General features: G+C 55.4%; 1 protein-coding gene across 1 annotated transcript in view; it reads left to right on the top strand.

The window, feature by feature from the left end:
- The window catches only part of MID2 (midline 2), a 63,148-nt gene extending 52,194 nt beyond the window's left edge, over positions 1-10,954 (top strand). The window contains exons 8-10 of the mRNA XM_059483092.1: positions 1,428-1,589; positions 6,205-6,412; positions 6,582-10,954. Of these exons, the coding sequence (XP_059339075.1) occupies positions 1,428-1,589; positions 6,205-6,412; positions 6,582-6,984 (773 nt within the window). The 3' untranslated portion in view covers positions 6,985-10,954. The remainder of the gene's footprint in view (positions 1-1,427; positions 1,590-6,204; positions 6,413-6,581) is intronic.
- The last annotated feature ends 1,543 nt before the right edge of the window (positions 10,955-12,497 follow it).

Here is a 12,497-nt window from a genome sequence, read left to right as displayed (position 1 = left end):
AAACCTGCTTGGAAGGTCAAGTCCTTCTCGTTGTCATATCTTAGCCACCTTGTTCTTCCTGATGGAGCAACCCCAGCTGGCCCTTCCTGCAGGAAGGTGACACTGACCGGGCCGGGCTGGAAGCTGTGCTCCAACGGGAGCAGCTCCGCGTGCAGGCTGCAATCAGGATCACATCTGCTTTATTTTCTACTTACATCACACTCCTCTGTGCCCCTCGGCCATTCCCATGTGTATCCCAAACCAAATTCAGGATGAGATGACAGGGACTGCAGCCTGCCCTTGTCCTGCGGCTGAGCCAAGCGCTGAAGATAAATGAATTGGAAGCTGTTGCAAAAAAGGTGTGGAGCATTCCCAGCTCCTGCCTCCCAGCCCTGCATGTGTTGATACCCCCTCTCCAGTCACCCCAAATTCACAATGCACTTCTCACCTCTCACCAGATCTAGGAAGCCTCCAGCTACTTCTTCCACGCTTCCTTATTCCTTTTGGCTCAAAGCCTGTGCTGTGATAGCTCTTCTGGTTTCCCCTGAGCCCCAGAGCGTCTTTGTCCCCCAGTTCAGCTACTCAGGTGCTCGTGCCAGCTGCAGGTGATCTTCATCCCAGTGATGCCGATGGCAGGAGCAACCTGTAGCACTGTGTAAGGCTTTTCCCCTTTCCTGGAGCACTGTGCCACCCCAGCTGAGGGACAGCACTACATTTCCACACATGCCAGACCCTGTAGCTCTGACCCTGCAAATCACTGTAGCAGTCAGTTTGGCACCTCCATGGTCTTGGATTCTTCATTCCTTCCCATTTCCAGAAAGAATTCAGCCTGCTGAATGGCTTCCAAGTGTCTGGATCCCTTCACTGGGAGTTCATTTTCTTTGAACCACTCTGCAGATCAGTCTATTCAGGGAGCCAAGCATCAGCCTCTCTTAGCCATGGATTATTACTTCCCACGGACTGGGCAGGAGGAAGATTCAGTTGCAAACACATTGATTTGGGTGCAAATGCATCCCTTTCTGCTGCTGGAATTGCATACTGAGCAGTAGGGAGGTGTCCTGTGGGACACAGTGATGGTGGGGTGGTGGTGGGAGGATGGTGGCCATCACCCCCTCCCAGGCACCAACAGCTTCGTCTGCCAGCTGCCCTGGCTGGAAGGTGCTGCTGGCTGCATTTCCCTTTGTCTGCACCCTTTCCCCATCACTTCCCATGGCAGCATCCCAAGATGCCAGCGCTGCAGCCCTGCTCCTGCCTTTGTGTGATAATGGAAGAGATTCTGTGTTGCTGGGATTTATCACCTCTGGAAATTTCCCTGCCACTCTGAACTCCCAGGCAGGTGGTAAATCCTTCCAAGGGACACATGGTCGTGAGCTCTGCATTAGCAGCACAAAAGCTTTGTATTCTGTCCTCCCCTGGGAATAAATCTGTGCCCCTCTCCTGCACTGCAGGTCTCTACAACTCCATGGACAGCTGGATGATCGTCCCCAACATCAAGCAGAACCACTACACAGTGCACGGGCTGCAGAGTGGCACCCGCTACATCTTCCTGGTGAAGGCCATCAACCAGGCAGGCAGCAGGAACAGCGAGCCTGCCCGCCTCAAGACCAACAGTAGGTGCCAGGCACTCAGCTGGCCGTGCCACGTGGGGAGGAGAGTTTCCAGGGCACGGGGGTGCCTGGGGTATGGCTGGGGGCTCCTGGTGAGCAGGCAGTGGCTGGCAGTGGGATGGAAACACTGTTGTTAAATCACTGGAGTGCCCATCTCCCTTGGTGCTTCTGTTCCTTTTCTACCTCAGGGATGGTCTCCTGATAGCCCATGTGGTGCCAGGGGCTCCCATGACCTCTGCTCAGGTCAGCACCCATCCCTGGGGCCTTAGGTCATAATGGTCCATTCTTCTGGTGGCTTTACATCCCTGGGCTTTTTGGGGCTGATGCAAGGGGTCACAGAGCAACTGTGTTCTTGTGTGTGGCTTAGCCTGCAGAGGGTTGTGGTTTGGAAAGTCATAAGATTGAAAAGTGTGTCCATGGTGGTGGATGGAGACTTTGCAGCCACACACAAAGCAGAAGATTTTTCTTTCCAGTGCCCTGGGGATGCCAAGGAAGGTTAAATATGTTTAGGGAGGGCTGAGCTCTGACAGCAGTGGAGCTGTACCTGTCTGTGCTGGCACAGACAGAGCTGCAGGGTTTGTGGTAGGAAACCTTTTTCCACTGAAAGACAGCAAAGACAGCAGAAGCAGTGGCACCCATGGCCTGAAGGGTGACACAGGAGGGACAGTGTGAGATGTTGGGAGAGGAATAAGTTGTCTCTCCAGGCTGCCTGCCGTGTGCTCGTGCCTTCCCAGTGCTTGCATGTCTCTTTGTGGTCCTGGTGAGCACAGCCCTCCCATCTGTCCCTCTCCCAACAGTTGCTTCTGCCTGAGCAAGGCTTTCATGATGATTTATCACCTCTACCTCCTCCTTTTCTTTGCGCGACATTAAACTGAATAAAACAACATTGAGGCAGTGGAGCTGAGGGAGCTGCTGAAGAGCAAACTCCAACCCAATCTGCCTGTTCATTAAAAATTTATCCCTCCTGCAGCTGCTGTTTCTCAGTGCTTCCCTGGCTCTGGGAGTGAGGGCTGGGCGGCCTGGGAAGCTGGGAGCAGGGGTGGGTGCCCGTGGTGGCAGCTCCCCCAGCACAGGCTCTGCTCTCTGGGATCTAGCCCAGTGCCAGCCACCGAGCTGCCAGCACAGCTCTGAGGGCTCCTGCCTGGGGATGGACTGGCTTCAATCAGAGTCCTGCCAGGTGCTGAGCCCCCCTTGCTGCAGGGATGTGTCTGCAGCAGCTTCTGCATGCTTGAAACCTGGAGCAGCCCCACCTGAGACAGTGCACAGGTTATGTGTGGTTGTAGGGGTGCTAAAGCCCCTTCCACAAGGACCTCACTTCCCACTCAGCTGTTGGGCAGGAGAGGCATGTGGTATTGATGGGCACATCCCTCTCTGCCACCAGTTTGGTGTTCCTTTGCCATCTGTGTTTGTGGAAACTTCTGAATTCCTGAAAGTTTGATTTAGTCATATATATTGATTTTTCTCCTTCTGTGGCCATCCTCAGGTGACAAGGGCTCCTTTGGGTGTCTGGTGGTGCTGCTGCCCTGTGCTGCAGCCCCAGCATGCCCCCCCTGGCTTTTCCTCCTGCTGGTATTTGGGACCAGGGCTTCTCCTTTTGCAGTGGATAATATTCAGAGGATATCACACCCATGCTTTCCCACTGTAACCTCGGTGGAAGTGTCAGCAGCTCAACACAGAAACAGCCCATTAACATATTTCACAGCCTGTTCTGTTCCTGAAGGGATGTCTGGAGAGATCTCTCCATGGCCAGAAGGTCAGTGTCAGGACACATCGATTTCCGCAGCATCAGCGCTGTCAGTGCTGGCACTACATCTGCATCCCTGAACAGAGCAGCTTGGAAGGACAGGTTTGGTGTGGTGTCAGAGAGACCATCTTCTGCTGAGGCTGGGCCTGAGCAGGACTTATTTAGGAGCAAGTGGCCAAAAGTAGCTGAAAGTGCTGGAATGCCGGGACAGGCCCAGCTCAGGCCATAAATAAAGTGCAGGGAAATGGGTTTTACAGCCTTTGCCTTGGCCACTGCATCCTGGCCTTATTTTCCCTCACAATTCTGGCTTTTCCTGATTTCTGCATATCTTGGCAAGACCTTAATGTGCTACAGGATGGCTCCATCCACATCCCATATGAGACATCAGGAGTGGGTTTGATGCCTGAGCAATGGGCTGCGAGGTCACTATTACTGACTGAATCATGTTAGTGCAGGTGTTTTTAAAGACAGGATGATCCGTGCAAAAACTTCCCAGTAGGGAATCTTAAAATTTAGATGTATTTATGGCTTTCCTATGACTTGATGACTCAGCATCTTTTGTTTCTTTCTTTGCTGAAGGTGATGTCTTCAGGGAGGATAGGATGGTGCTGGCAGCTGTGCACTGTGGGTGTCCTGTGCCCTGTGGGTGTCCTGTGCCCCACATGTGACATCTTAGATGGCTGGTGGGTGTAGGGACCCTGCCACTGCAGGCAGAGAGGAGGCACAGAATGCAGGAAGAGCTGCCTTTGTGTTCCTGTGTCCCTGCTGCTTTCTTTGCCCTCTGGGCAGAACGTGGTGGGTGCCTGCAGCATCCTTGGGTGCAGAGTTCATATCCATCCCTCCTTTCTCTCCACACATTTTCAGCCAAATGCTGTCACCAGCTGTCCACCCTCTCTGCAGCCAGAGGAGTGGGGCAGAGAGGAGCTGCTGTGCTGCAGGGCACCAGTGGCACCCCTGCACTGACCCCCCCATGGGCTGGGCTGCTGGGCCTGGATTTGGCTGAGTGTTGGATGGCGTCTCCTGCTCCTGGGGATCTCATTCCAGTTATTTCTCTAGCTGTTACGTAAAGCAGGAGGCAGCCTGTCCTCGCTGTGCCTCTGGGTGGGTGACAGGAGCGTCCCAAGCTCACTGTGATGGGTGCAGGAGCCCTGGGAGGGAGCAGGTCTGGGGTCCTGCACGGTGGGGATGGAGCTCCAGCACACACCTCCCTCTGCCTGGCTCCATCCCCACATTCCGCTGACCTTGACCATGTTCCTGGCTCCTCCTCTTTGCTCCCTCACACCCAGTGCCAGACAGGATTTCCTCTGCTCTGCTCACTCTGGCTCTGCTGGGAAGGGAGGGCTAATCCAGCTGATAAATGCTCCAGGGGTGCAGCCGGCTGTGTCCAGCCCTGAAGGCAGCTGCTTCCCCACAGCTCCCGAGCCTCATGCAGGGATGACAGCAAAAGGCTATCAGGAATATCCCAGCCAGCTGAATTTGTGGGATAAAGGTAATCTGAGCGACCAGCCCAGGAGCTACGTGTTAGTGATGAGAGGAAACATCAGTGATGAGAGGAATCATTGCAAGGCTCGGCTCTCTGCAGGGCAGGGCTGGGGAACAGTGACTGGGAGGCACAGAGGCTGCTGGTGCTGGGGGAGCAGGGAGTGAAGGCTGCAGTCAGAACCCCCCTTCCTTTGGCAGCTCCCATGCTGGGCGGTTGAGGCTGGGACTGTTATGACCTCTGTGAAGTCTATATTTTTTCCCAATGCCAGAGTGATATTTTGGGAAGGGTAGCAGGTGCCTGGCTGTGTTCTCTGAAATACCCTCCGACCCCTCCAACACTGCCCATCACGCTCTCTGCCAGTGCATGCAGCTCAAGCACTTGCTCCAGGACATGCTAGCACAAACCAGTGATAAGGGCTGGTCTCCACTTCTTCACACTGACCTTAGCAAGAGGTTGCCTTCAGAAACAGAGCTGTGAGTGTCTCTGTCCTGATGGAGCCAAGTATTTTTATACCTCACTTCCTCAGAGCTTGTCTCTTTGCATTACTGCCAGGAAAAGATACAGCAGAAAGATCAGAGCAGCCAGAAGAAGGAGGGGGCAGGTCACTCCCAATTTGCAGTTTTACTTTCAGGCTTCTCAACTCAATTATTCAGCAAATTGGGCTCCAAGGAAAACCAGCACGAGCTACCATCAGGTTACAGAGCACAGCACAGATGAGCTCCGCTCTGCAGCTGCAATGGTCACTGATTTTGCAGCTCTTTGCAGACATTCTCAGGTGTCCTGGGGTTCTCCTTGTGTGTTTCCTGGCTTTCCAGGGTTTTCAGGCTGTTCTGGGGGTCCCCAGCCCAGGCTCGGGACCCCATTGACGTGGTGGTGTCATTGTTTCTTCTTGCTGGGTCTCTGTGCCTGCAGCCAAAAATGAGAGCGTGAAGGAGGACACAGCTAGTCATGCCCTGAGCTGGGTACCAAAACATGAGGCTGAAGATATTGGTAGAACTTGGGGGTGTTCTCTGCACCTGTCACTTGCTTTGTCCTGAAGCAGGTGAATCCCTATGGAAATGCTTTCTGGTGCCTGCGTGCACTTTACTGCATCTCACATGAAACCATAGCAGCAAAACCCGTCTGAACTCAATTTACTTCTTTGTAGCATCTTGGGGTTTTGTTTGCAAATCCAGGGATAGACTGAGGACTTTCAGAGGGAAATCATGAACAAAAAAGGAGTCTGGTTGAAGCTCTGGGACATCACCCAGATCTGGTCTGGTTTTGGGGAAAACACCCAAGCAAACCACCATTAAATATGCAAAGCTGAGAACACGGGGTGTGAAGAAGCCCCATTCCTGCACCATGATGCTAATAACACAAATCCTAATCCTTGTGTCTCCTCCCCACAGGTCAGCCATTCAAGCTGGACCCCAAGATGGCTCACAAGAAGCTGAAGATCTCCAATGATGGGCTGCAGATGGAGAAGGACGAGAGCTCCTTGAAGAAGAGCCACACACCAGAGCGGTTCAGCGGGACAGGCTGCTACGGCGCGGCCGGCAACATCTTCATCGACAGTGGCTGCCACTACTGGGAGGTGGTGGTGGGATCCTCCACCTGGTAAGGCACCACCTGTGTGAGGGGGGATGCTTTCCCGCTCCAGCCTTTGCCAGAGATGCCCACCCTGTGCCCTTTTACAGCAGATGGGCTCTGAGAGCACAGGGTGCTGTAGCCATCAGGGCTGGGCCGAGGCTGGAGGAAGCTGAGCACAGCTTCTCCTCTCCTGCAGGTATGCCATCGGCGTGGCTTACAAGTCAGCCCCCAAAAACGAGTGGATTGGGAAGAACTCCTCTTCTTGGGTCTTCTCCCGCTGCAACAACAACTTTGTGGTGCGGCACAACAACAAGGAGATGCTGCTGGAGGTGCACCCGCAGATGAAGCGCCTCGGTGTCCTCCTGGACTACGACAACAATGCCCTCTCCTTCTACGACCCGGCCAACTCTCTCCACCTCCACACCTTCGAAGTCTCATTCATCCTGCCTGTGTGTCCCACCTTCACCATCTGGAACAAATCCCTGATGATCCTCTCGGGGCTACCTGCCCCAGATTTCATCGATTACCCCGAGCAGCAGGAGTGTAACTGCCGGCCCCAGGAGTCCCCATACGTGTCAGGAATGAAAGCCTGTCACTAGGCTGCCCAGGCCTGCCCGTGCCCCGTGGCAGCACTGGCCATGCCGGTGGGTGCAGGTGGCCAGAGCTGCCCACTGGCAGCCGTGCCAGAGAGCCACTGTGGCGCCCGAGCAGTCGAGCACCATCCACACCCAGCTCCATCTTACTTTAATGGAAAAAGTGGAGGAACCTCAAACCACAGCTGGAAATGAACTGCTGTTGGTGAGCTCCAGGGTGTGCAAGAGTGGCTGGAGCAGCTCTTGGCAGCTGCTCCCATGTCTCCCCAAGAAGATTGTCACCTGGATGGTTCTGTCTTCCCTTGGGGGGCTGGAAAGGCCAGGGCAGGTTTCAGGGTGACCTGAGGTGCCGTGGTGGTCAGGGAATGGCTCGTGCGTACCACGAGGCACAGATTGGGACAGGAGGGATGGGCTCTGGGGCCGCTGACAGCTGGGGTAGGGACCCAGAGCACTGAGCAGCACTTGCCAGGAAGGACTTTGCTTGTGGCTGAGGCTCGGTGTCTTCCCTGGTGGGATGGATAAGGCTTGGAGCACTCGGTGAGTGCTGGCAGTGGCTGTGGGGTGGATGGTGGCCCTGTGGAGGGAGGGTGGTGCTCTGTGGCATGAAGATGGCACTGAGGGTGTTCCTGGGGCTGGCTGTGCTGCAGATGGCATGCTCCTGATAATTTTCGGGGTCCTGCAGCAGAGAGCCAGGGACCCCCAGCCCACCATCTCCTCCTTTGAGAGCTTCCCAGTATCCAGGGAGGCCGGCATCCTTGAGAAGCTTTGGCCCTTGGCACAGAGGTTTGGCAGCTGCTCCTTCCCGACACAGTGTCTGGCCAGCAGTGCCCTGCTCCACATAGGTCTCCATTAGTGCCCTGTCTGGTGTCCCAGCAGCAAAAACTCATCTTCCTACTCTAAGCCCACAGTAGAGTCCTGCTCAAAGACTACCTCTATGCTCTGTGACCCAAAATCTCAATTAATTACACTGAATCTTGACTTCTGGTTTGTTCTCAACCATGCCAGGGGATTGGACTGGGTGCATTTTAAAGATCCCTTCCAGCCCAAACTATTCCATGATTCTGTGGTGGTGTGAGTGTGGAGCCATCCTGTTTATTCCATGGCAGAGGAACTGACTCTGTCCCAGAGGCTCAGAGACCCTGGTTACTGGGAGCTCTTGGGCTGTCTCCAGTATTCCCAGTAACCACAAGCACCAAGTCCCCTGGGCAAGCTCCAGTCTCCAGATTTATTTCAGAGGCCAAGAGGAGCTGGGCTGGCACACAATCCCTGTTGCCACCATGGGGGTCTGTGGCACAGTTTGGGGCCAATGGGCATGTGAGTGTCTGGGACATTGTGGGGCAGGGATTTCAGGCATTATGGTGGCCCAAGGCAGCTGGTGCTTGGGCTTTGCTCTGAGACATTTGAAGCCCCTTTTCCTCCTCTAGATGTGGTGCCTTGGTGGCAGTAGGAACCACTGAGCTGAGACCACCCAGCTCTGCCAGCCTTGTGATGGGGAACTGCCCCTGCTTGTGTTTTCTTCTACAGCAGGGTAACCCACCTGATTGATCCAGGGTAGCCATGAGATGCAATTTGTTTGGACTTTAGCAGGTTTTAGCAGTCTCTGACAGGATCCTTCTGGACAAAATGTCCAGCCCACAGCTGGATAAGCACATCGTGGGGTGGCTGAGTAACTGGCTCATGGGTCAGGCACAAAGGGGGACATTGGGCTGGCACTAGTCACTTCTGGAGTTCTGAAGGGCTCCATCCTCGGCCCTGTGCTCTTCAGCATTTTCATTAACAACCTGGATGCAGGACTGGAAGGGATGCCAGGTCAATTTGCTGGCAGCACTAAGCTGGGAGGAGCTGTCAGCTCTCTCAAGGGCAGAGAGGCCCTGCAGAGAGACCCAGAAAATCAGACAGATGGGGAATCACCAACCATGTGAAGTTTAACAAGGGAAGGTGATAAATTCTGTGCCTGGGATGGGGCCACCCTGATTGTGTTTATGAACTGAGAGGCTGTGGAGTGGCTGGGAAGGGCCCTGGGGTACCTGGTCCAGTTGGATCTCAGTCAGCCAGGAGGGAAATCCCTGTTCTGGGGGCATCAGGCCAGCTGGAGCAGTGAGGGGATTGTCACGGTCTGCTCAGGGCTGAGGCAGCCTCACCTTGAGCCCTGAGGGGAGTTTTGTGCACCACAATATAAAAAAGGCATGAAGATATTAGAGAGTGAGCAAAGAAGGGCTGTGAGGAGGGAGAAGGGTCTGGAGGGGTCTTGTGAGGAGTGGCTGAGGTCACTTGGTTTGTTCAGATGGAGAAGAAGAGAGGGGAGGCCTCTTTGTCATCTTGAACTGCTCCCAAGGGGGAGTGGGAGGGCAGGTACCCATCTCTTCATTCTTGTGACCAGGGACAGGACTGAAGGTAACGGCTGGAGCTGATCAGGGGAGGATTAGGCTGGATGTCAGGAAAGGGTTTTTCTCTCAGGGGGTGGTGAGGCACTGCACAGTCTCCCCAGGGAATGGTCATGGCCCCAGGGCTGCCAGAGGTCAAGGGGCATTTGAACAATGCTCCCAAACACCGGGTGGGATTGTTGGGGTGTCCTGTGCAGGGACAGGAGTTCAACTCAGTGATTCTGATGGGCCCCTTCAAACTCAGCCTGTCCTGTGATTGTAAAGCCCAGGCTCGGGGAGTGAGTGCCTGGCTTGGACAGAGCTCTTGGGGCTCATCCCATGGGGGCTGTGCCAGAGACAGCTTGAATTCATCTGGAGCCAGTTCAGAATTCATCTGGTGACCCCTCCCAAGAGGATGCATGTTGGTGAGTCTGGTGGTGACAGCTTTGCCCAGGAGGAGAGTGTTCCCCAGCATGCCATCTCTGTGTGTCTGGACTGTGGTTTTTGGAAGAGGGAGGTGGGCAGCACCTCGGGGAAGGATCTGCTGCCGGCCCTGCCAAGCTGAGAGGGCTTTCCCTCTGATGCAGGCTGCTCCCCATGGTGCCTGGCAGGGCAGGCACAGGGGCTGCACCCCTCCTTCTTGGCTCCTCCTGACAGAGGAGCAGCTCCGTTTGCTTCTGTCAGCCCCGGAGTGCAGGAGCTCAGGGAGGGTGCAGCAGGGGCAGGCCTGCCTTCCCCACAGCCTGGCTCATGCCCCCTTTCCCTCTGGGAGGTTGGATCACCCTTTTAAGTTGGATGTTTTTCATGGGAAGGTCTCATGGAAGTCCCTTCCGCTTGTGCCGGTCCCGTGGGGCAGCTCGGCCTGTGCCACCCCAGGGGGATGCCAGGCCCTGCAGGGGGGTGGTGGCCCTGGCAGTGCCAAGGACGGTGCTGGCACTGCTGGGATGGGCTCAGGGAGCATCCTCAGCCCAGCGACCATGAGCCCTTATTGTGACATTTGCACCTGATGAAATTGCACTAATTGTGGGACCCCCTGGCCCCCACACACACGTCTCACACCCGGCCCGATGGGGACTGGGGGAGCCCCACACCCCGAGCCGGGGCTGGGGGCCTTTCCCAGTCACCCACATTGTCCTCTTGTGGTACTGAAAGCAGAGCCCACCCGATTGTCACCGTGATTTGGGGAGCACAGCCCCATCCTGGGCCCTGCTGAGGACATGGAGGGAGGGCAGAGTGCTGCTGCTGGTTCCTCTGCTCCTGGGGACACCCACTTTCAAGCTCGGGATGTGTGGTCTCCTGGGTCCCCTCAGCCTCCCTTTCCACGTGTAACATTCCTGCTTCCATTTTACTTGGGGGAGGGCTGTTCTTCCTGTTGGGTTTTTCCCTTTTTGTTGGTTTTTTTGCAACTTCTTTGTTAACATGTACATATATATATATATATATATAAAATATAAATATAAATATAAAAATATAATATAATATATATACATTGCTGGGTATGTCTGTGTGTGGGGGAGGCCATGAGGTGAGGACAGCCCTGGGATCTTCTTGCTGGCCATCACAGTGTTCCCCAAACCTAGCAAAACATATGGCCATGCATGCACACAGCAGAGGGGATTTGTGGTACCACCCAGCAGCACTTTCCTTGTGCTGGGCTCAGCCCAGCCTGGAGAGCCTGTGGGGTGGCCAGGCACAGGGGGTGCTAAAGCTCCATCCAAAAACATCCATACACGTAAATATCGAGCACCCTGCTGCCAGCCTCTGGATAACGTTCCATTACCCAGGACACTGCGTGTGCCAGTCTGCCCTTTTCCCAGTCCTGGATGGCCACAGGGGCTCTGGACATCTCTGAGTGCCAGCTGGGACCAGGCTGGTGCTGGGGCTGGGATGTGGCTGTGAGAGCCCCCCTGCACAGGGCCCTGCCAGGCACAGGGACCGGCAGCGGGCAGGGAGAGCTCGGCCAGCAGGGAGGAGCTCCGCAGTTCCCCTCTCCCAGCACATCCCTGGGCTCTCCCAGGGGCCCCAGCAGGCAGGAGTGGCCCGGGCAGTGGGCACAGCCCATGCTGGGACGGTGCCACCAGGCAGAAGCTGCTGGAGAAGGGGCATTGGGGGCAGCCTCATGTGCGGGAGCACAGGCACACAAACCTGCAGGAGACAGAGCCCATTTTTGGAGCACGTGTGCCTAAAATATTTATTAAGTGGAAAACATGCAGTGCAAACCAGCACTGGGGAATTAAATATTTCTTACTTTATGCCTTTGCTCCAGGCTTCTCCTGTTAAAGATAAACCACCAGCACATGGAACCTGCCTGGAGGATGAGTTGCTGGTTCTGCTAGGAACAAACCTGTGGCATTTGTGTGGGTCAGAGCTCTGCCCTTGCTGTGGGTTGTCAGTGCCACGCAGCAGTGATGGGCTGGGTCTGGTGCTGGTGCTCCTGCTTCTGCCACAAAGACCCCACTGCCCAGAGCCCTGCAAGTGCCCAGGGCCCACAGCCTCCATTTCCAGACTTTTTATTCCCTGGTCCAGAGACTGGCAGGGTAGCCCCCGAGCACTGCAGCTTGCCAGGGGGCTGTCCCAACCCCATCCCATCCCATCCCATCCCATCCCATCCCATCCCATCCCATCCCATCCCATCCCATCCCATCCCATCCCTCTGCTCCAGCCTGGTTTGCTGCATGCCCTAGGACAAATGTGTTGGGTCTGGCAGGTATCTGCAGGTGCTCCTGAGCTCTGGCCACTAGTCAAACAGATCCTGATCCTTTTTGGTTGCCAAAAGCCAGAGGTGCCCCAACCCTGGTGAGCAGCCCCCATGGCAGGAGAGACCCAGAGCCCTGCCACCCAGCCCGGAGCCCAGTGAGCGCCCAGCAAGCAGCAAGGACACAACAGGAGCAAAAATCTGGCTATTCCCAGATATAAGGAGACACAGATCCTCTCCTTTCACCATGGGACAGTCTTCCCTGGGAGAGAACCTGCTCCCCCCTCCATGGGATTGACACAGCGTGGGAACCTTCTTTCCTTTTAAACTGAAAAACAAAACCTTCCAAAGGAGAAACATTTCACAAATGGGCCCTTGAAGGGCAGAGCCTGGGTTCTGGGGAGGTGAGGCACTGCCTGGCTCTGCTGCCAGCCCAGCCCGAGCTGCCCTGAGAACGCCCC

Source organism: Ammospiza nelsoni, chromosome 15 (genome assembly GCF_027579445.1).
Source record: "Ammospiza nelsoni isolate bAmmNel1 chromosome 15, bAmmNel1.pri, whole genome shotgun sequence".
Taxonomy (NCBI): domain Eukaryota; kingdom Metazoa; phylum Chordata; class Aves; order Passeriformes; family Passerellidae; genus Ammospiza; species Ammospiza nelsoni.
The sequence above is the reverse complement of the archived record's forward strand: the minus strand, read 5'-3'. Positions and strand labels throughout refer to the sequence as shown.